The sequence below is a fragment of the Oreochromis aureus genome, linkage group 6 (genome assembly GCF_013358895.1).
Source record: "Oreochromis aureus strain Israel breed Guangdong linkage group 6, ZZ_aureus, whole genome shotgun sequence".
Lineage (NCBI taxonomy): Eukaryota > Metazoa > Chordata > Actinopteri > Cichliformes > Cichlidae > Oreochromis > Oreochromis aureus.
Genome location: NC_052947.1, coordinates 12,389,048 through 12,413,584, shown reverse-complemented (window position 1 = coordinate 12,413,584; position 24,537 = coordinate 12,389,048). Strand labels below are relative to the sequence as shown.

Genomic DNA, 24,537 nt, shown 5'->3' with positions numbered 1-24,537 from the left:
TGCTGTTGACTGTATTATATCCGCATCAACTTTTCCTGTACTCAAAAACAGTTATTTGCTTTGGTGTCATTAAAATTTAGAGGCTCACTGAGAAGCTCCACGCGTGGGAGAACCTTGGGCAATCTACTGGACTCAACATAAGGTCAGACACTATTTCAAAGTGTGTACGTTTGAATCACAAAGAAAAATATTTAAATAGACATTTGTGTATTTCTTTCTATTTCCTTTTATTTTTTCCTTTTTTTAATCATGTATAAAGTGCCACTAGGTGGAGCTGTGGTCACTCCATACAAATGTGCCTCATCATTGTGGATTGATTCCACCAGTGTGTAAAGATGTCTGTTTGGTACCTGCTTGTGAGTGCACCAAGTGAGTCTCAATGCATTCACTCAAAGCTGGTAATGAGAGAATGATTGCATGTTTCCTCGTGAGCAGTGAAGCTGATCTGACACATTATAAACACTGCAGACCTGCCGATGGCATGCATGCACGCACACATGCGCACCGTGTCTTTCCTTCTTTTGTGATTAATGCTGACTGTGGGGTAAACGCAGGTCTTAATGAGAAGTGTGAGGTTTTCTTTTTTTTTTTTTAAGTGTATGGGGTGAAAATGGGAGGGAAAAAGTAAAAACTGCCTAATAAACTACGAAATTAAGTGAAATCAATATTTCTGTAAGGCTCAGTTTTAGTCATATGTAATGTGTTATGTAACATTTTGAATTCTTAAAAATTTAGATATTTAAAGTAAATTGTTATAATTATTCTCTCAAAGATTTTCTCCACTGGATGAGAATCTCATAGTTCTGTTATGAACTATGAGATTGTGTGATGCTGATTTAAAAGTGCAAAATATTAATGTTGCACGCATATGTTTTGCTCCTATTGATCAAAATGGCAGCACAGTCACATTAGGAAACTCTTTATTCTGATGTTTAATATAAGCCCAAAATAAACTGTCAAGGTGGTCAAGATGTTATTTTCTTGTCACAGTGTGTGCGATGTAGAGGCAAATGGAAGTAAGTGTGTTTCATTCAGCAATTTGTTCACCTTTATTGCACTCGGTGCATCAGTGCTGTGCGAAAATTACTATTGATGTGGATTTGTGCATAAGTGGGATATTGTGATTGCCTTGTAGGCTATTAAACAGTCATTATTTCAGCATTTTACTGCTTGGAGTCTTGTCAGGTATGTAATTGTCAAAGTTTTTATGAAGAAGTTTAAGAATCACAAAGTAAGTGAAAGTGAATTGGATATATGTCATATTCTTTTTGCGGTTAAGAATGATCAGGAGCTTTCAGAAGAAAGGAGAATTGATGGCACTGCAGTGACAGAATAATGATAATATCTCAGGGCCGTCAGTAATGTAACAGTGCCTGAATTAATGCTGACATGAAGTCGAAGCTGCTTGTTTAGGGCGGTTGTTGTTCTGTCATTAAATATGAAATGGCTCATAAGGCTGCTGTGCTTTGACACAAAAGTTTGGATTTTCATTGTTGATTTTTCTATGTTTTTTTTTTTCCTTTGGCTCCTGTGTCATCTTGCGTTACTTAAAGCTAAATATAATTTATATTTATACATAATAAACATTTTCTCTCACAAGATATTTCAGGATATGAAGAATATGGAGCTGAGTTGTGACTGAGGAATAAATGTAATTTACTGTACTTGAAGAGTTGACCTCCATCACACTGAGATTTAATTCTTACAAACAATGTTGGTCTTTTGCCAGGAAGAAATAACTTAAAGGGAAAAGAGAAAACTCCGAAGAACAATAAATGTGGCTGTGTTGAGAAGTAGACGCGAGCCTTAAAGCTGCAGCTTGGATTTGCCAGCAGCTGGCTGGTTGCTAGAAGTTATTTTCTTTCCGTCTGTTATGTGAGATGATAACATTGTGCTTGGTTATGTGCGTGCCAGTGGGGATGACAATTGAAAATAAATTTGGAAGAAATAGAAGATGAAAATATCTTTATGCCTCCACGCTGGCGACAGCTGGGGCTGGAGGCATTTAAGTTTTGGATTTGTCCGTCGCTTTCTTTACATGATATCGCTCGAAAGTTTCACTTTGACTGGAGGTGAAGTGAGTGTGTTTAAAGTTCAAGACTTGATTTGGCCCTAATTCAAGAATCTCTAAATATTTGGAAAATGACAAATACGATAAAAATGATCAGGTAATGGCATTTTTTACACCAAAAGGTCACACGTTCTCTTTGCTGTGAGATCATAATGTTCCACAAAATCACTTTTCTGACAATATTTCAACAAGAAATTGTGATCATCTCGTCATATCTAGTTGGATACTGAATTCGTGCAACTTGACTGATTGCTGGAAATACTTCTGGTCTTGCCATTGAAGGACAGCTGAATGATTAAAATATATTGAAAGGTCTTCCAGAAAATTTTTTTCCCCCCTTATTATTGAAACTTTCACCAGCTACAGAAAGAACTGCAGCTATTTTGTGCATGTAAGTCAGAGACTGGTTTTGTGTGATAGATGGTGTATTAAATTGTATTAACTACTTTATGGTAGTGTTTGTGTGTATGCTGAATCTTGATGCCACATTGAAAGCCATACAAACTTGGTGCTGTTCCCTGTGGATTAAGACTTTGTTTTAGCTCTCCTGTGTCCATGATCCACTAGTGAAAAAAGTTTAGTTGGACTGCTACCCAGTGTTCATAAATTGCTGGATTTTTATGCTAAATATTACTCCCAATTAAATAAAACCAATAAGAGTATTGTTAACTTTGATAACAAGACTGTGCTATTTCTGGAGAAATTACAGTACGACTCCTGGACACTGTTCCACTTTACATTGTTGTTGGATATATTGGTTTAGATGGGCTAAAAATGTGTACAGGTACATTTCAGGAATACATAATCATACTGAAAGAAAGAGAAGTTCATCAAGTACTTCAAAATTGACCAGTTGATTCCACCTACGCTGGTTATGGAGGAGTTAAAATTAGCACGGTGATACCACTCTATGTGCCAACATGCTAAATTTCATGCATGAAAGGTTTGAGGATTGTCATCACCCAGCAAAGAGGGTGACCGACTTTATATAACTCAAGAACGACACAACGTAGGATTTTCAAGTTGATACCATGGGTGTGTTTACTACAAATCTTGTAGAAGTTGTGGAGTGAATTTTGTCGAGGTCAGAGGTCAAGTTTCCTAAAAATCTTGTGAATGCATTAAGACCATGCTACATATTTGATGTCAAATTTTCACACAGCTAATATGCTAATAATTAGTTTTTTGTTTTTTTACAACCCCACAAAAATTACATCAAGAACATGTTTAGCTTACAAATAACCTGGCCTTTTGGGGTGGATAAAATGGGTGTCTGGATGCTGGATGTATATGTAATAGCTGATCTCTCATTAGTTACTCTAGTAACTCAGCTTCCAGTGTTATTTCCATGTATAACATAAAAGGTAGCATGTTATTGAGTTGAGTAGTATATTGGTCAAAAACCGCACGTTGTGGTCATAAAGTAATGTCCAACTGTAGGTCTTACCATAATAAAGCCAAACACAGAAAGTCAGTGTTCTCAGTTATTTATATTTATTATGATTTTAGCATTTCTTACTCCCGGTTCTCACTTAGCCATTTGCTTTTCAATTGGTATGGTGAATAAAATCACTAAGGCTCATGCACATCCATCCAGTGGGACAAATTGGACTATTTACTACTATAGTTATGTTTGATATCTGGGCTTTGGACTAAATTTTACTCTCGGCCACGTTTCCCGATTCACTTATGTGCGTTTTGTAAGCAAGACTCGCTAATCTGACAGTTCATTTTGTAGACAAGGTTACACCCCATAGTTGTTCACAACATTTCACCCAATAATATGCAACCATCACGTTATTTGCAACAGCATCCAAGATGACTAGCTCATGACCTGCAAAACAAAACCAACAAAAAAGGCAGAGGACAGAAAAATAGCTGCTTGTATGAGTTCAGGAAAAGGCTCATCCCTCTGTGCTCAGGGCAATGTTGAATTATCTACTAGGGATACCAAGGCCATTCCAGCTTATAATTCACAAACTCATATTTTAGTCATGAGTTTATTTCCATACCTGAAGTCACACCTAGATAAATGTTAAGTGGTACAACCCACTTTCCTAGAAAAAGTTCCACATAATGGCTGAACATAACCCCCACACAGTGGCTCGCTTACAGATAATGCGTTTATTAAATGATAAAGTTTCAGTCCGACTTCCTTTCACCAGGTGCAAAGGCAACGTCTATGTATGTATACATACTCACATGTACATGTATAATAGTTGTGTTATCCATGCAACCTGTGAACTTGCATGGATATCACTTCAAAAATTAATTGTTAACTATTGCTGCAATGCCAAAAGGGATGATTAATATATCCCATAAATGATATGAATTAATATAGCAGAAAAATGACAAAAGAAGACATCAAACGGATGATTAAAGTGTGTGTGTGTGTGTGTGTGTGTGTGTGTGTGTGTGTGTGTGTGTGTGTGTGTGTGTGTGTGTGTGTGTGTGTGTGTGTGTGTGTACCTGTTAAAGGTCGATTAGACTGAAATGTTGTAATTTATGTTTTAAGGTAGACAATGTGCAGGAGTTACATTCAGTTATAACAGTTCAATTTCAAAAATGTGCTGCTCTGAAAATGTGCTCAGCATTAAAGGTCCCTTGGGATGAGACAGTTTTGCATGCCTTGTACAATAATGCATTCCATCATGGACGCTTGCTTTTGAATTGTGTGCTGATAACAAGGAAGATACTGTATCTCCTCTTTGGCCTGAAGGGATTCAGGATTTGCAAAAGAATTTCAGATTTGAGTTCCATGGAAAATGAGTTTACCATGGTCAGAATAAAGCAGCTAGTTTATTCATATAATAGCACTATAGCTAGCGTTTGGGGATGCGGTGATCACCGATCACTTACAGTGGTTGTCAAAAACGCCGTTCATTCATTTTGCGCTGCTTAACCATGTCTGAGTTGTGAGGTCAGCAGTCTAAGCAAACATGCCCAGACCTCCTCCTCCCTGCCCACTTCCAGCTCTTCTCTGGTGTTACCCAAGCCAGGTGAGAGATATAATCTCTCCAATATGTCCTGGGTCTGCATCCTCTTTGCAGGACATTCCCAAAATACTTCACGTAGAAGGCGCCCAGGAGGCGTCCTTATCAACCACATCACTTGGCTCCTTTCATTGTAGAGGAGAAGCAGCTGTACTCTGAAAACCTCAGAGTGAAAGAGCTCGCATCCTATCTTCAAGAGTCAGTGTTGCTTCAATTGGTACAAATCTATGCATTTATTACTAACCATCATTACACAGTGTAATATCAGTTAACGCTGCTCCATAAGATTAAAAGAGTAAGAACCTAAAATCTAAAAACTTAGATGGGAGGTGATGTCAGTTTATTAGATCTCCCAGAATTGACAGTATTTGTCTTCAGACATGGGTAGTTTGCAAAGGATGGTCAAATGCAGTTTTTTCTCAACATCTTCCAGGGGGTGATCTCCAACAGCAAGTAATGATAAATTAGAAACGTTCTAGCGTAGGCCACCTAAATCTCACAACTGCAGTAACAGAGGCAACTTTAGCACGCTACTGTATATGTTTTTGTTTTTCTTAAATGGATTTAATGCAGTAGTATGAATCAGGCACTGAGTGGATAATCCAGCACCAGCTTCATATGTAAAATATATAAAACAACACACACGGTACCTGTGGATGCGAGACGAGATGACTGCTGTAGGCTGTGACTTATTTGTGTTCACATCATGACCTTGAAAGAAGGGGGAAAAAAAAATTCTTTCTCTGTTCCAGCACCTGTGATGTTGCTGAAATCAATATGAACATATGAGTATAAATTTGGTGTGGTGATGAGCAATGTTGCCTCACAGCAAAGAGATCTTGGATTCAGATCCCCTTCGGCCAGCTGGGGCCCTCCTGTGTGCAGCGTGCATGTTCTCCCTGTGCCTTCCCCTCTGGGCTCTGGCTTCCTCCCATAGTCCAAAGACATGCATGTTAGGTTAATTGGTGATTCTAAATTGAGCGTAGTTGTGAATGGTTGACTGTCTCTCTGTGTTAGTCCTGTGACAGAGTGGCAACATGCCCAGGGTGCACACTGAGTCTTGTCCCTCAACAGCCGGGACCCTAACATGGATAAGCGGAAGAAAATGGATATGCGTGTGTGTATGTGAATATAATATAACTTTTGTATGCAGGTAGTCTTTGTATTGTTTTCATCATACTTACATTTAAGACATTATAGGCTCTAAATGATCATTGTCATTGCCTCCAGTTTTTATGTACATTTTGTATTTATCTGAAGTCTTTTGGGCTGGAAATGCTGTTTGTAATAAATCCTAACCATCCAGTTTTCACATGGAATACTCTTGTCTGCCAGCCTTGAAGTTGGTGTGTACTCACAGTAGGGAATCCGTAGTGTGCCAAAGCACATTTGACCCCCAAAGGCTAATATGTTTAACTAGTGTGACCGTTTCAGTTAAGCACATCAAGCCCTGGCCCACTTTTTAGGAGGTGAGCCCAGGCATGGTTCAGTTGGACTCATATAGGGTACACGTTGTAGTGTAATCACTAACCGTGTAACACTTCCTCACTAACGCCGTCTCTCGTGAAAATCACCGTGCTAACTAATTAACAAATCTATAAGGTACGTGAGGACAGCGCGTCATTGCTTAAAAAAAAATGGTTACAACTAAAGCACATAAAATCTTGAACCTCATTTGTTGTGCAAGAATGCATTTCAAAAGCAAGTGTCTGCCTGAAAGAGGGGGAGAGAGTAAGCAGGGGATAAGATGCTGAGACAAACTGAAGTGTACTCTGGCCCCGGATCGTTAAGTGTTAGCGCAGGCCAGCAGGCGAGGGGAGAGGGCGGACAGTCAAGCTTGGGCATAGTACAAAGCAATTGTGTGAGTATACCCTTAACCTGCCTTCTCAGCCTTTTCCGTACATATCTCTAATTTGTCAGTAGATTGCCTAATCATGGCACACAAGCCCAGGTCAGGTCTCTTGGTGCTAGTATGTGAAACATGTAAAGCAGATTGATTTTATCATCGAGGAAAAGCAACTAGGCTCCATCTGTTGATATTTCCAGGTTTGTTGGTTGAACTGCTTAACCTGGTCATCTTCAGTTGCTCTTGCTACATCCTCTTAAAGTCTCTAGTTTTGCACTAAAAGTGCTGTGGAGCTAAATTGCCCAATCTTATTCCCATTTCACAAGAGGTGAGATGTTGGCTTTTAAACACATATATGCCACATGTATTGCTGCCTTTCCACCGTCTGTTTTGTAACCTGTCAGTCTCTTCCACAGAGTGAGTTTGTTTTGTAGAGCAGTGACCAGTATTTATCCCACTGTCCTCCTCTCATCTCTCCCCCTGCTCCTCGTGTCATTTTATTTCCGAGCTCCCTACTGACCGGCAAACAAAAGACTATGGAAATGCCGTCGTTTTCATCTATTCTGTCCTTTCTGCTTTCTCGGTCGTATCAATTTTTCATTGCGGGAGTAAGTGTGTGTACACATCTGTATGCTAACTGTTCTGTGCTGTGTCTTGTCTGTAGGAAACCCGAGGATCTGTCCAGGGAGGTGATTCAGATCCAGCAGAGAGAAATTGCTCTGAAAGAGCAGAACTACACACTCAACAGCCGGTAATACACACACGCACTCGCTCGCACACAAAATCCCTTTCTCTCCCTTCAGACCTATTTCTCTCATTCTGCCTGCTTGCATGCCTCTCTTCCCCTCATGTATCTATTAGAGCATATCTCTGAGAAGTCCTTAATTGTCACAAAGTTAATTAAACTGGTCCTGATTCTGATAGCACTCCTGACAGTAACCACTGGTGTGTGAGTGTGTGTACGTGTGAGAGATTGTGAGTGTGAGAGAGGGAATTCACTAATTAAACTTGTCCTGTTTAGACAGAGGTGATGTCTATAGGGAGGGCCGCACACGCGTGCTCTGGTATATTCGTGCTGCAACTCAGTCCAGCTAAGAAAGCTTTCATTAGCTAACAAGCGTTCCTCTTCTGCTGAGCGTATTGGGCTCATTATGAAGTATTAGAAACAGCAGAATGGGAGTCGTGGGTGTGGGAGGGGATGGTGATGGGAGCTTGCGGTGTAATTATTGCCCCTCGGCATAATTATTGTCCTATTGATCAGACCTGGCACAAATCTCTGCTGAAAATAATTTCTGGACCCTTGTCTGGGATTTTTTTTGGTGTCAGTCAGGTAAGTTGTCTGTGAGTCTTATTATAAATTGACTATAAATTGCCTTTCTCAAATTGTCAGACTGTTCTGCACTAATCAACCTCTTTCCTTCCTTCTCTACCCTCTCTCTCTCTCTCCCTTATTATTAACAAACATACACATGCGTACGCACGCGCACACGTAAAAATTGCTTCCCACCAATTCGTTTATTCTGCTCTGTCAGTGTGAGGAGTGTGGAGCGTTCACAGTCTGAGCTTCGTGCAGAGCTGACCCAGCAGCGCAGCAAGACTCTGGAGGAGCAAAAGAAGAGAGAGGCACAGGACGCTCTTGTCCGTCGACTGCAGAAGCGGGTACTGCTGTTAACCAAGGTACCTGGTGATCAGCCACGCACTCTCAAACACAGAGAAGTATTCATGCCTTCAAACATGACCTTTCAGCCATCACCCAATGCGGTAATTTGACTGTAAACACTCAGTGAACACAGTAGCCAGGTAGACTTGCAAGGCCAGCATTGAATTCTTAATCTCGCCTTTACACCTCTGTCCTGCTAATTGGCCAGTGGGTGTCACGTGACTCCTCCATCTGTCTGCCCCCCCCCCAGCTCTGCAGTTCTTGAGAAGACCTCCCTGTAATATCGATTTCTTGATGTGTGTAATGCCCGAGGTCATCATGCTCAGTCTCTCACCACACAAATCACACACATGCACACACCACCACCATAACTAGGCAGGATTAAAGGGATGCTAACATTATAGCTCGGTGAAAGAATTTTTTTGCCTTTTTTACTCAAATGTATTGTGGTTTTTAGTTTTTGAATTTTACTGAAAATTGAAAGGATCTTTTTGCTCACCTAAAATTAGGGTATGCGTCATATAGCCTGAAGTCTGCATTGCAAAAACAATGTGAATGGTCTTTCATTTATGTATTCAATACTTTTAAAATGAAAAATAATAGCTCATTGAGTGTGGATTCAGGGAAGAATACATGCTAGCTAAGGAATATGAAGAATATCTGAGCAGTTATTGTTTAGTTTTCATAAAGGAAAAAAAAAAGATTAATCAGAGCACATGTTTATCCATTTTTGAACTTTCCTCCAGGTGTCTTAGATGGATTTCAAATGTCACCCAGCCCAACTAAGAAATAAAACTTAAGAGAAGCAGCAGATCGTCCTATTTGTGTATGTGGAACCAACAAAGTGACTGACAAATAACAAAATCACTAAATTGTTATTTGGTTTTGATTGTTGTCAGTAGTTTGTATATTGATCAGCTAACCAGTTCATCAAGTAAATGTTTGACCTTTAAAGAATTTTTTGGAGAAGAGAACCAGTTTAATTTCCTCACAAACCCTTGAGGTTCTTCTACTCTTTGCTATGAAATGCAACATTTTGTCTTTGCCACAAGGCTGCATCTCCTTTAAGCCATCATTGCCCCGATTACTTTTTTCCCTTCACATACTTTTGTGGGACAGACTCAGTGACCCATTAGAGGCATGGCCAGAGCTTCACGCACTGGATAAAACAGTTGACAGAAAAGCAATTTAAAAAAAAAAAAAAAGTAGATGATGAAAACAGTAATGATAGTTTTATCATTCTGTCCGCCCATTCCCTGTTTGTTTGTGTGTTTTTAAATTGAGAGTTTTTATCAGAGAAGAGGTGACAGATTTTTGATTAAGATTGAGTGAATTTCTTGGCACATTAATAGAGAGTAAACAGCCAAAGGGCCTGCTGGTTAGTACTGGGATTGAACACATGCACACTGACCTCTAAATGTACTCATGTGTGCCTTTTTTGTATTTACTTCTGTTCATTCTGTCTTCCGATTTATCATCTTTTCTCCTCTAAAGAGAATCTTGTAGGATGTATGAAGTCAATGGTTGTGTGTCGATGGTTAGCAAATTGAACTGCTATAATGTTTGAAAATGCATTTGACTGACTCATTTCTTAGCAGACTATCTTGATTTTGATCTGACTGGTTAGTTTTGCCATGGTTTGTTTGCAGGTAGTAACCAGTATGCTATTGTAAAAGGATTATTGCTGCCCACTGTTGGGATTTGGGCAAAATTGAGGGTTAGCGTTAGGGTTATGGTCACTGGCGAGGGTTAAGCTGCGTCCACACTGGAAGCACGTCGCTTTGAGACTGGTTCCCTAGGTGACCCTCTAATTTGTTACTTAGCAGGTCATATGCCGATCAACAGTATTTTTCACAAAATGTTGACATTTGCCATCTCCACATCATTGCATTCAGTTTTTATTCACGATTTGTTTAGTGTCCCAACTTTTTTGGAATCTGGTTTGTATACTGTTATAATTTTGAACATTTAATACCTGTTTTTGAGTGATTTCATTTATATCTAATCCTATTATTATTGCCTTTTTGATCCTCTATATAATGATCGTGCATTTATTAGTTTCTATTCACACACCACAACAGGCCATTGCAGTTTATTTTCTCTTTGCTTATGACTTCATTTTCTTATATGAACAGTAAATGTAAAAATCTCTCTTTATATGGATTTTTATTTATTTTTTTTGGACTCCATGAGATTCCTGTGATAGCATGTGAAATATAAAATGAACCACTCAGACATGAAGCACACAGACCGAAAACTTTGAAAGCTATTTGGAAACTGTATGCCAGTCCTGTTGACACTTTAAAAGCATTCTTTTACCCGTTGAAGAGAAGCAGGTATGCCTCTGACTCCATTTGTACAGAGGACAAAACTTTTACTATTCAGCACATTAAGGATGAGATGATGAGGAAGCATAATATAGGCAGCACGTGCTCTTTATTTATTCTGGTATTCTTTGTCTAGAAAGACATTTTTCTTTGATTTGATCATTTCAGTTTTAGAAATACAGATGAGCATGGGCACAACCCTAAGCTTCTCTTATTACAGCTTGGATAAGAAAGCTGTAGCTGCCTCATACTGTGTTACTGACTTATACATGCGTTTGATGGTGACCTGAACACAGCAAACAAAAAGAAACATAGTAACAATTAGAGAAAAAAATAAGAAAGATGCTTTATTTTGTTTATTCATGCAGATACAGATAGACATTGACTATGTGATGCCACAAAATGTTAAAATTCCGACAACTTTTTCTTTTACTTTATTGGATACGGTGAAATTTGTTTATTAATCAGCAGATTTACCGTGTTATAGTGCTGTTAATGTGTAACGTTTTATGTTGCAGGAGCGGGATGGAATGCGTGCCATATTAGAGTCCTATGACACCGAGCTGGCGCCTACTGAGTACTCTCCTCAACTGAGCAAACGACTCAGGGAGGCCGAGGACATACTGCAGAAGACGCAGAGCCATAATGCAGAGATGGAGGTGTGTCTGCAGGCGTGCATAAATATACTTTTTCTTTCTTCTGCTCTTTGTTTTGTTTTTCAAAGTTGAATTTGAAAGTACTGACTTCCACTAAGCTGCCGACTACATTATTATGCATGTAGCTGTTTGACACATGGCTCGTAGCTGAGGGCACAGTAATTGCATGCTACTTAGCTTCAGCTGCTTGTTGTTTACATCCTCAATACTCTTGTTTAGCGGACAGACTGAAACACATCTACAGTGAAAATGGATAATACTGAACTTATGGTGCAGAGATTTTCACCCTTTTCTTTTAATTCCCTCAGTTTGACAAATAGAATTGGCCATGTTTAAGTGCAGAACCTCAGTTTGATTCTCTCCAGTTTTGCCCTTTTATTAAAGTTACTGCATTATGCTGTTTACACTGTGACTCACTTTTGAAAGAGATGGGCGAAATAGCTTGAATTTCTCTACAAACCTTTTATTTTAATAACAAGCCAACAATCAGTGTGAGTTTGGCAGTTGCTGTGCTGCAACGGGGATCAGCACCAACCTAGCACCCCCTGCACTCGTAGTGTCACAGCTTTGCTAATCTAACATGAAGGTTAATAAAATGCAGCTTGATCTGTAAGAATAATGGAACAAACACAAAAACCTCATTATGACACAAAGCTTTGCTATTGCAATCCTACAAGATCCACAACACACTGCCTTAGGACTCTACAATACAAAATCATAACCCATGAATGACCTAGTATTTTGGTTGATAGCAACTCATTTCTCAACAGGGATGTTATTTTGAAGTACTCATTGGCTTCTTTCCTCTGTTTTTGAGGGCTGTTACTGCATATCAGTAGGCTAGGGTCATTTTTCTTTTTGCTTCTACATTATATTTCTTTTGTCCTGTTAATTCAGGCTCAGCTGACCAAAGCGCAGGAGGAGACGGGGACACTAAAACTGCAGCTACAAACAGTAAGTGCACCTGCAATCCCGTTTTTTGGTTTGTTTTTGTTGTTGTTGTTGTTGCAACTTGCCATTTCTATAAAAGGCCCAGGCATTTTTCACTAGTCAAGTAATTAGCAGCCAAAGTATAAGCAGTATCAACCAGTCTGGAGACATGGATCCAAGAGCACAACCAGTCTATTTTTGCAAAAAGCGTATGAGAGGTAGCTAGCTAACTTCACATATAGCAGTTACAAAAAGATGATAAGAGCATAACCAGCATCTATGATTGTGCCATGTAGACTATGTGAAATTAAAGGGAAGTAGCATGTGTGTGCACCTTTGGGTGGCCACCAATATCATGTGCCCACTGTCCTGCAGGCTCCAGGTTAATAATTGATGTAATTAGAACAAGAGGGAAGACAGACTTCAGTAGCAGGAGGTGGGAATCGTGCATCTTTATGTACAATCTGTTGAAGTTACAGACACAACATGCATATATGACTCCATTTAATTAATTAAAGGACTTAGTGACTCTGTTCCAGTCTGTTGCAGTGAAGAGACAGCTGAGCGTCAGTGTGTAGCCATCGATTTACTGGTTGATTTACCTTTCTGCCCTCAATGAATACCCCAAGATGTGGGCGGTGACTGAACGAATAAAATCTCAGATACAAGTGGAAATGAGCTTCATCCAAAGGTTTTCCGGGCTCCCCCTTAGAGATGAGGTCAGGGGCTCAGTCATTCAGTAGAGGCTCACAATAAACTGCCTATACATCCTGACTAGGACTCCTCCTGGATACTTCTTAGGTGAGGTGTTTCAGGCATGTCCTACCAGGAGGGCACCCAGGGGCACACTGGAGAGATAATGTCTTATGGCTGGCTTGCCTCACTGTGCCCCTGGAAGAGCTGGAGGAGATGGCTGGGGAGAGAGAGAAATCCTGTTATCTTTGTTTAGACTCTTGTTCAAACAGCCCAGATTCATGTAAGTGGTAGAAAATTGATAAATATAACCACCCAACCAGCTAAATACAAGAAGAAAATGAAATATGGATGCAAAAGAATCTATACATCTATCTATACATAGTAATCTTAATGACAGTGTAAAAAAATAAAAACAGATGTAAACTTAGTCCATTTAGCACATGTTCTTTTTTCACTCCTGAGTGTGTCATACATTTAACGGGTTTATCTGTCAATCTTGGCATGTACATTTTTCTCAATTGAAGAAATGACAGAAACCTCTTACAGACAGAAGTATTCTGCTTTTAAATATAGTCTCGGATAACGTAGCGAGTTGGCAGGTGTGACCTGAAACCTTGAAACGCACCCTGCGACTCTCTTTACTCATTCTATGATCTTCCTTCTTTTCTTGGCTCCTTGTTGCCGAGGTGACATCAACATAGCCATAGCAATGAGTATTGACGCGTGAAATCCACCTGTCTGGTATAGCAGTAATTACTTATCTGTCTTGGGAAGACTGGGAGTGGGGATGCAGCGAGAGACAGGCAGATGCTGTCAGAGAAGGAGGAAAATTGGTGTGCAAATGGAAATGAGGGATAATTTTACAGACGAGAGCAAGATCAGAGGGAAAAAAAAAAACTATGAGACAGATGGAATAGAAACGCGTAAGAGGTAAAAAGATCAGGACGTTGTGAAACAGAAAATAAGTTAGTGGGCTAATGGTGTGTAAAGGACATATCTGTTTGTCTTGATGTCTGTGTCAAAAAGATAGCAGCCCACTATAATACAGTCTTCAGGATTTATCTGCAGGCAAAAGGTTTCTGCCAGGCACATGGCCAAAGGTGGTCTGATGATAGTACACCGGGATCATTTTCTTTGTGTCCCAGGCGGAGCTGGAGCTGGAGTCTTTAAAGAAGCAGCAGGCCTCTGCTACTGACAGCAACTCTTTACTGACCAAAGAAGAGGTCACCATTCTCAGGTGGGTTGACCTCAACTTGTTGCAATGAAAAATTCGTGACCATACATATAAAGGATTAAATCACTAATGCTTCACATGCATGCCTGAGCAGAGCTATACGCCTAAGATTAACCTGTTCACTCAGTGACATACATGGTCACATCTTTGCATGTTAGGCGCTATTAAACAGTGTATGTGCATGCATTGTGTTTTTTTCTCAGACAGAAAATTGAAGATTTAGAGAGAGAGCGGCAACGTTTGGAGGAGCAGAATAACATTCTGGAGATGAGACTGGAGAGACACAACCTACAGGTAGGCGCTTAAAGTTCCCTCCAACTGTTTTCTGTGATGGATTTACTCGTCTGGCACAAAGGAACCAATTTAATAACCCCAAGGGCAGCAGACGAGCCCGCATGACACTACAGATTGATTCACACAAACGTTTCACATATCTGACAGTTTTTCAAGCATAATTGGACCCAGGTGTGACTTGAGCAGCATCCAATGGAAAAATCGCACAACCTGTGGCTGATTTGAAATCCTTCCTTTGTTGGTGGAAGGGATTACAATACACAGAGCATTTCGTGGACCTCCCTAGTGTTAGCTGAGAATGACACTGGCTAAAATTAAATTGGTAGACAACATTTGTGAAACATAAACACACACACACACACATTTGACTGCGTGCATCTAATCCAGCTGCTTTCATGTTCCAAAGTTATTTAACTCTCTTCTCCTGTTTTTTTTTCTTTTAAAATGGTGTGTGTGTGTGTGTGTGTGTGTGTGTGTGTGTGTGTGTGTGTGTGTGTGTGTGTGTGTGTGTGTGTGTGTGTGTCTCATCTCAGTCAGCTTCTCTAACTCCCCTGACTCATACTGTGCCAAACTAAGCCAACAGGGCACTTTAATGAAACGTGTGTGGGCAAGCGTGTTGGTTCCATTTAGCAGTAGGGTGAATGAAATCCATGTTTTTTCAAGCATGACCACCACCTTTAAGGCAATTGACGTGTGGGTGGGTGTGTGGGTGTGTGTGTGTTTCAAGGTTACACAGTCAATGGATCAGGTCAGTTCTTAGGAGCTAATTTTTATGACTCTTTCATGGTCTAATGCACACCAAGAGACCTCTACATCAGACTGACTGAGAGGATGAGTGACTGAATGGAGAACTATTTGAAAGAAGAAGTGAATAGCTGAATAAGGATGAGTTAACAGAATTGATTGCTCAAATAAACTGACGTTGCATTTTTTTTATTAGTATTATATCAACTTCCATATAAGATTTTTGTAGCCAGTCCCATTATTAGTGCCTTTATATTTAAATTGTACTGACATATACAGGTGTCGATCACTTGGATGACCAGTGCAGTGAGACTGGACTGAGCAATTTAGCTAACAAACTAGTGGCTGTACCATTAAAATCTTGAAACCAGGTTAGTGATCAATGAACACCTAAAATTAACTCTGAATAGATCAGTAGAAGTTAAAACAGAATGAATGTGATGTTTTATCTTAAAGTTTGTTAAAAACTAAGCAACAACTTTTTAAACTAGGAATCACATGACAATGTAAGAGCAGATATAATCCTTCTAAAAATTACCAGACAAAGAGATTCTGATTTTAGAAGTGTTATCGACAGAGTTATTATAGTCACTATCCTTCTCACTATCACCAAGTGCTTGCTCATAGGGGGTTGTTTGAATGTTGGGGTTTTCTGTGTATTATTGTAGGGTCTCTACCGTATTTATGTACTTATTTTTTTAAACGTGTATTTTTTTTCTTTACTTTGATAATCAAGATTAAATGATACTGGGTTATTTTAGTCAGAATTGATGTCAGAGTTATTTAACATAGTTACTTATTAAATTTAGAAACATAATGCAAACTGGGGAAGAAATACCAACAAAAGATGTTCTTCTGGAGGTAAATAAATGGGAAAGAAAATCAGGTGGAAGTGTGTGACACAGTGTTGTGTGGTTGGCAGTTGGGCTCAGACTAGAGGGTGTTTTTGACTGTGAAGTCAGTGTTGCTAGGCAAACACTCCAAGCTGCACACAGATCAGACAAGAGGCCCTAGTGACAGAGGACTTGCACAAACTGGAAGACTTGCATTCAAACATCAGGGAGCGTGATAGAGTGTTGCATCCATTTAAAGCTATATATTGCACCAAAAATACAGAAGCATCGATCAGAGTTGATAAATATTGGTCAGTATCAATGCTGATATCGATAGATGTTAATTTATCACAAAGTAGGCTTATTGTTTGCAGTTAAACACCTATTACACAGGCAAATAGAATCCAGTTCTGTCCTCTCTGGACACAGTGGAGACTTCAAATGACACATACATCCAGCCCGGTTTCATTAAACCTAAAGTTAAATTGTAACACTTGAAAACACTTCTGTTTTCTCTCTTTAGACGTGCTGTTTGATCGGCTTTAAGAAAAGTACAGAAGGGTGTGCATGTACTTGCACAAGTACTGGTTAAATTATCAACAGCAATCTAAAGTGGGACAGATTTTATTTTTAAAAACAATATTGATTTCATGCATTTATGAGAGCACAAGCTAAAAATCTTCTTGATTGATCAGTTACTTGTTGTTTACTTGTTAACATCAATTTGCAGGATCATCACCCAATGGGGCAGCTGTTATTGGCCTTCAAAATCCAGTTTTTGCAAGAACTGTAGTACATTCCATATCATTTAGGTTTTAAAAACTGTTTCAGTTTAACGGCCAAGGTTAGCCATTTGCTGATGCTGGTATTTGTAATGGCCGATAAATGAAAATTAAAACAGTTAAGGAGAGAAACACTTTTCAGTGATGTCGGGACTGTTGATGTTGCATAGAAAGTTAAAGAAGTCCACTCGATATTTGTTTTTTTTGGACTAGAGCGCGTTTGCTGTCGCATTTTATTTGTAGTGTGAACAAGCAGACAAAAAAATCAGATTTGATAAAAAAATCGGAATTGAGCATTAAGACCTGCAGTGTGAACGTAGCCTTAGATTACCACGACCTGGATGACTGAGAACCTACACAGACTTGATGTTGCATAGTTTGTCCACCAGAGGGAACTCTGCAGTATCTTTGGTGGCAGAGAGCAGAGTCAGGCAGAACTTACACAACTGTTTAAACAACCGAGAACAAATGTTATGGAAATCTGTTTGTTTTGTGCGCCTGAAAAAAGGAAAAAAATTGCTGATATCACATTGTATTTTTTTATTTATTTATTTTTTGGCATAGGGATGCATACATACTTGGCAATGAGGGTGGATGTTATAGCCTCGGAATTAAACCATAATATTTCAAGAATATTTGCAATAATGATATCTATGACAATATAGCTAAAAGTCCCAAGCAACATTTTATCAGTGATTGCAGCTTGCAGGCAGCAGCATTTATTAGTGCAAACAAAATGAAGGGTATTTTCCATCCTTCTTTTCCAATGAGCTGCTGTCACTGATGACAGACTACATACTTCAAAGTGTGAATCTATTGCCACAAGGTGCCAGGAGCAGCAGCATTATTGTACAATAGTAGTGACACAGTATTGTATCCAGTGACACAGCATCAGTCAAATGTAAGCACAGAAGTAGCCAAGGTAATGTTTTCTCTGAAAACGAAGTAAAAGTATAACAGAACTGCATAACACGGCTTAACCTTGTAACTTTTTGGGAGCTGCACTATATTGTTACAGAATGAACTTTAAATTAGAAAATAATTGCTAGCTGGGATGTTGCATTTTGGGATGAGCTTTTTAATTAGTTGTTTAAAGCCCTTCTTTTCCACAGTTTGGACTGGCATCATATCATTGACTAAACAATGTAAAATGCATTAGTAACCTCCACCCACTGTTTGCTGTTTCTGTCATATGGAGTGCAACTAGCAAATGCTTCAGCGATGGTTAGTTGAGTCATTTGTTTACATTTGGATCACACATCCCCGGGTGCTAATATCTCTTCCTGGTGTGCGTTCACAGCCTGGTTGTACTTGACATGCATTTTGACTTAAGTAAAATGTGTCGTTTATACCTTTTAGCAAAAACAGTTTGGGGTTTTTGTTTTTTTTATGTGCATATTGTGCAAGTATTGTGCTTTGGCGGAGGTTGCTTAAGTACAGTGCTGTGTGAAGGTTTTCAGGTACCCTTAATTCTTTTCATATTTTGCTTGGAAAAATGGGAAATGGGTGCAGTGATTAATTTGCAATTAATTTGCTTTATCAAAACCTGACAGTACTTTTCTGCATTCAGGTCAGTTCTTGTGTAATTTGGCTGATGTCAGCCTTCTGTGGTTGATGGTCTTGCTAACTAATGATTTTTCTCACTGATAAAAGAGCCACCTTTAACAGAACACACTGGGAGAATCAGAACTGCTATGCTTTCATCTTTTTATTTTTGAACTGCATTCATTATTGATGACGGCAAAAATATCAACTGATTACGTTATGTGCACCAGTTTTTCCCCCAAACATGCTGGATCATTCATAACAGTGACTGTAGAGGCTGTATGATTTTTAGATAACCATCTGATTTGGAAATGCAGAGGGGCAAAACATAAACTTGTTTACTATTTTATATTTCAGTTTAAAAAGAATGTGCTGGTTATTATTTCATTGACTTTCTTAAGCCTTATGTTAGTAACAGTAGTAGCTCTGAAATTTTCTAACAAAACCATCTCCAAGAACCTTCAGTGTTCAGTACAGTTTTATTTTTAACATTAATGTTTTTCCAGAGAAGCTTTTAGAGTCCATGAAGGACTTTTTCACCCTGTGTGTTCTGTCTTATCTCGAGTTGGCCCTTTTGTGGTTTCAGGTCTTTATTCTTAATGGGGAAAAATGATGTTCATTACCATGTAATTTTAATTTAGTTAATGACAACAACAAAAAGATCTGTGGTCTGTAATATGAGTCTGTTCCTTAGAGTTTCCCCTCACTTGTTTGTGTGCTAATGTTTGTTCTTCTCTCTCTTTTTCTTTTTTTTTCTTTTTCTTTCTTTTTCTTTTTCTTTTTAATTGATGCATTGCAGATCATGGCAGTCGTAATGGTAGATTTGACAGGGTTGTACTTTATGAGAGATAAGAGATAAGAGATAACTCTTTATTGTCATTGCACAGTCATACATAGTACACTAGTACAATGAAATTGGAAAACTGTCCTACGTCGGCAACAACCAACCATGTAACACAACACAACATGACACGATACGACACATCACAACGCAACACAAACAACACAACACAGTATAATAACTTAGTTAAAAAGAAGAAGAAGAAGAAGTGTATTTGTATTACTGTTATTATTGCACATTAATTATTATTGCACCTTGTTATAAATATAAATATTATTATTATTATTACTGTTTTTACCGTTGTTAACGGTAAGTCCAGGTAGGTAGCCAGTCAAGTTTAGCTATTTGCATTGACTAGGGCTATTGCCCTGTTGTAAAAGCTGTCCTTGAGTCTATTCGTTCGGGACCTCAGCAGCCTGAACCTCCTGCCAGACGGCAGCAGCTTAAACACCCGGTGTCCTGGGTGTGTGCAGTCCCGTAGGATGCTGCGTGCCCTCTTGAGACAGCGAGTGCTGTACAGGTCCTTCAGGGAGGGAAGAGGATGCTTTGCTTATGCTTTGCTCTCATGCTAGTGTCTAAACAGAAATAATTGTTGCTATTGCATGAGGTTGCATCAACATAGTCTCTCTGTTGTGCATATGCTTACATCTGTGAGTCTAGTTGTACAATACACAGCCACAGAAACATTATGTTTAGTTGTATTGTGTTTGTTTTGGGTTTTTTTTTAATTTTGTTTTGTTTTTTTGCAGGTGCATTATTAGCAATGCCTTTTTATTTATTAATTTAAACTGAATATAGGGTCATACAGTGATGTTTTCATAATCTTTGAAAGATGGACATGTAAAATTAATCACAATATTAAATCAGGAAATCTATTTAAAAATGCCTTTGGCACCTTTGTAAGACTTTTGCAACTAATTTTCTTCATATTCTTTATGAATATGAAGACCAGGAAATGTTCAGGTCGTCTCCCACTGGGAGGAGGTCACTGGGCAGACACACACTAAAGAGATCTCTTGAGAGCTTCTTGGAAGTGGCTGTTTAGACTCCTGCCCCCACGAGGGAGGGATGGATGGAATTTTGAGATGTCAGCTATCAGACATTTCCCTGTTTTCCCAATGCCCAGAGGGGTTTCATCCAACTGCTTCAGCTTCTTCCCATAGTCCAAAGAGATTGTCGAGATTGTGATTCTTTACTGGAAATTGATGTGATATAAATAGTATTTAGGATAAAAGACTGTAAGAATGTATGGTTAAGTGTGTTCTTATAGTCTAAAGTGCTTTGAGTGGTCACCAAGATGAGAAAAGTGCTACATAAATGAATTATAGCCATTTCCTGTTATCAATAACTTAAATAGATTTGACCAAGAAATTCAAGAAAAGCCATCAATTTTCAGTTTTTTAAGTAACAAAATAAATGAGAGCTGCAAGACACAAGAGTGGTCATGCAAAGACTTGGTTTGTACATATGGCAGAAGAGAAGATGACATTGTGCATTCTAGTTATTCCTGACAGCATCATTTGTACCGATCTAGTCTACATGTGGGAGGTTTGATACTGAGGAGGAGCCCATAAAGCTTGGTCTTCCATGTGACATGGTACTGCTCTGCAGACCTTCATGCTTTGTAGGCATGGCCCTCATCTCCTCTTGCTCATCCATGAATCCCTAAGGCCTGGGTCCCTATGGCATTGCCTGACAGTCATTCCTATATTAATATTACATAGAAAAATGCTGTGGGCCTGTGCACAGACCTATTTGTATTTTCTGGTGTGTGTGGTTTTTTTTTTTTTTTTTTTTTTCTTTCTTTCTTTTTTTTCTTTTTAGACCTGCTCAAAGCCAGCTGAAGATATAGATGTGAGGGTGCTCTCAAGGATACACACTTGATATGTTATGACACAAGAACCAAGGAATCTGAATCAGTATAAAATATGGATGTAGGGCCCTGATGGGGAGAAAGGACATGTAAGTGCCTTAAACCTGTGTTATTTTGCAACCAAGATGGGACGGTGTAAACCCTCATCTTGGGGCTTCAGAATAAGGTTGCTCGATTATGGCAAAAATGATAATCACGATTATTTTCACTGAAATTGAGATCTCGATTATTTGACGATATTTATTTAACAATAACAATGTATTGAATAATGGCTTTAAAGATGTCAAAAAATAATATAAAATAGTGTGCAAATACTGATAACAGTGCAAATGTTTGCAATATAAAAAATAAATGGAAAATATAAACATCTATGTTTAGTGAACTTCAAAATACTGCATAATACTGGTTGTTCACTGTGTTAATTGAGCAGTGGTCTTTGGCGAGGAAAACGTTACCGTGTTTGTTATCTCCTTGTGTCTCTGGGAGCTGGTGGGATATTTAGTCGCGTTGTACAGGGTAGCGTGAATGGAGGTCTGTGAGGATGAAGCAGGTGTTGTCAAGAGTTTTTCTCTATGTTCCTTCATTGTTTGATCGTATGTCACTTTGTGAGCGGTCTTCAAATGATTGAATAAATTTGTAGTGTTGCTCTGTGGTGCAGCTACGACACTGTAGCAAAGTTTCCACACTATGTCTACTTGATCCACGTCTGACTCCGCGAACCCATAATGTTTCCACACCACTGAAGTCGTTTTACCTCTCTTTTCAACCAACAGCATTCTTTCTTCAGCAGCCATTATCCTCTCCTCTCCAAATAACTTCTGCTTAGCTTTCCGAGCTTCCTCGGGTCCTCTTAATTGTTGTGACGTGTTCGAAACGCAGAGAGGTGCGCTTCGATTTGCCACACGGAGCAGCGCGAGAGGAGGAGCTAATAATCGGCTCAGTCATTTTTAATGATCGTTGAAAGCCCAGATCGTAATCACGATTAAAATTCGATTAATTGAGCAGCCCTACTTCAGAATAGGACTTTAAAAAGCAAGGGGTGACGTCACAGTATTTACTTTCATATTCTACACTGTCTGTGGTTACCTCATGGACACCTGTGGTTCTTAGAGCCCTTCATCTGCAGCTTCCTGGCTCTTCAGAACGACATAGAATCTGCTCTTTGTCCTTTTCATGTGTCTAACCGTAACTTAGAGGGTAGGGTTTTATTAAAGAATACCAGATTGTCCAAGCCTTACAATGGTAAGCCCGTTACCAGTCAAAACATTCTTAGCGGAGACTATGACTTTACTTCTAACTCTGTCTTGAGCTTTCAGGCTCCACTTCATGTCTGCTTTCCAGCAGGGAGCCAATTTCAAGTCACTATCAGGACATCTGTGCTGCAGATAGCTCGTCATCCACACATTTTACCCATTCAGGAATAACCATTGGAGTGGAACCTCCACATAGATGCAGCAGATGCATAGAGACTGGGATATAGTACCTATTCAGCAACTGCTCTGAGTTTATCATAGCCTGCCTGTATCACAGGAGGCCACACTAGGGTTTCTGCTTGCTGTGCTTGTTTTCCAGTTGACATCACACTGTTGCCCCATAGAAGCAGCAAGCCTATTGTGTTTATTCTCAAGATACATGCTTGTGCACTTTGTTTTACTTAAAACCAAAGCTGTCCACACATTAGGCAGAGGTCAGTGTAGTGTTAATGAAATTTAGTTTGCAGTGGCCCATGTGACTGAATGAGCCACACGGGCCGGTAAGCTGTTGGTTGACCGTTCAATCTACGTTCTTACTCTCACCTGTGGTCACAAGCTCTTGGTAGTGACTGGAAAAATGAGAATGCTGATGTGTCTGAGTTGAGTCATTACTCGCACAGTGAAAGAGGCTGGTTGAGGTAGTTTCGGCATCTGACCAGGAGATGTTCAGGGCATCTCCCACTGGGAGGAGGTCACTGGACAGACATACACTAAAGAGATCTCTTGAGAGCTTCTTGGAAGTGGCTGCTTAGACTCCTGCCCCCAGGAGGGAGGGAGGGAGGGGTGGATGGAATTTTGAGATGTCAGCTATCAGACAAAGTGACTTGCATCTTTTAATAGTGATTGTCCCAACAGTGGTCACTGAAGAATTAGAGAGGCAAACATGGGACACAAAAGTTACCAATTCTTCTGTTAAATCACCAAATCTCCAAACTATCCTGGGTGGGTAGTAGTCGTGTGTACTGGTGCTTTGAATAAGTAAAAAGAATAGAAATGGATAACTGAAAACTGTTTTTCTGCTGTTCCGTTTGTTCAAAACATTAAAATTATTTCAAATAAAGTCTTGTTCCACTCTTGGTTGATGGGGTGAGTGTACATCACAGTTCAGTTTGATCTGGTCCTTAAAATGCATCTGATCTTCTGGACAGATTTTTTTTTTTTTTTTTTTTTTTTTTTTTTTTTTTTAAGGACAGAGTCTTTAACCTGCCAATATCTAGACAGCAGCTTCAATCTATTTTTTGATAATGTCACTCAGTGGAAGAAGCCCGCCTCGCCAGCATCTCTGCTGTCTCTCCATTCAACCTCACTTTATCAGTTCATGTGGTTTAAGGTTGATAGTACCCTCCACTCTCAAATTCATGCACACTCACCATTAATGTGTCACCTGTTCCATCAGTGACTCATGTGTCCCCTGTGGTTGGTGCTGTGTTGAGTATATAAGTGGATGTTTCAGCGCAATTTGTTCTGCATGTGTTAAAAAACAGAGTGTTCTTTGGACTTCAACCTCCCCCCAAAACTCGTATTCTTGTCTTGTTCTCTTATTCATTCTTTCTTCCTCATACATTTGATCTTTCTCCGGTGCTCCCTCTCTCCCTGCCTTTTGCTCTTTTTTTTTTCTTTTTTTTTAACAGACTGCACTCTGGTATTAGATGTGTTGTTATTGTTGTTCTATGAATAAGAGATATGTAGCCTCGAGCACTTAGAATGGCATTCCACCTTGCTGCACTGTAAATTCTGTGTGGAAGAACAGGCTCTATAATATGCATGTAAATACGTCTGCGCACACACACACACACACTAACAAAATAGGCCATCTGAAGAACTGTAATATTAAGAAGCTCGCTTTGAAAACTCAGGCAATTTGGCTGTTTTCTGTTTTTGTAGCAATAAACGTAATTATAATTTTTAATGAAATGGTGTACCACTTATTTTTTTTTTCGTACTGAATGCAGACATGGA

The 24,537-nt window shown here is 39.3% G+C and overlaps 1 protein-coding gene across 1 annotated transcript in view; it reads left to right on the top strand.

The window, feature by feature from the left end:
• Window positions 1–24,537, top strand: part of mad1l1 (mitotic arrest deficient 1 like 1) — a 69,527-nt gene that overhangs the window by 5,157 nt on the left and 39,833 nt on the right. Inside the window, exons 9-15 of the mRNA XM_031743878.2 lie at window positions 81–142; window positions 7,575–7,661; window positions 8,443–8,587; window positions 11,416–11,556; window positions 12,451–12,507; window positions 14,325–14,416; window positions 14,617–14,707. Coding sequence (XP_031599738.1) covers window positions 81–142; window positions 7,575–7,661; window positions 8,443–8,587; window positions 11,416–11,556; window positions 12,451–12,507; window positions 14,325–14,416; window positions 14,617–14,707 — 675 coding nt within the window. The remainder of the gene's footprint in view (window positions 1–80; window positions 143–7,574; window positions 7,662–8,442; window positions 8,588–11,415; window positions 11,557–12,450; window positions 12,508–14,324; window positions 14,417–14,616; window positions 14,708–24,537) is intronic.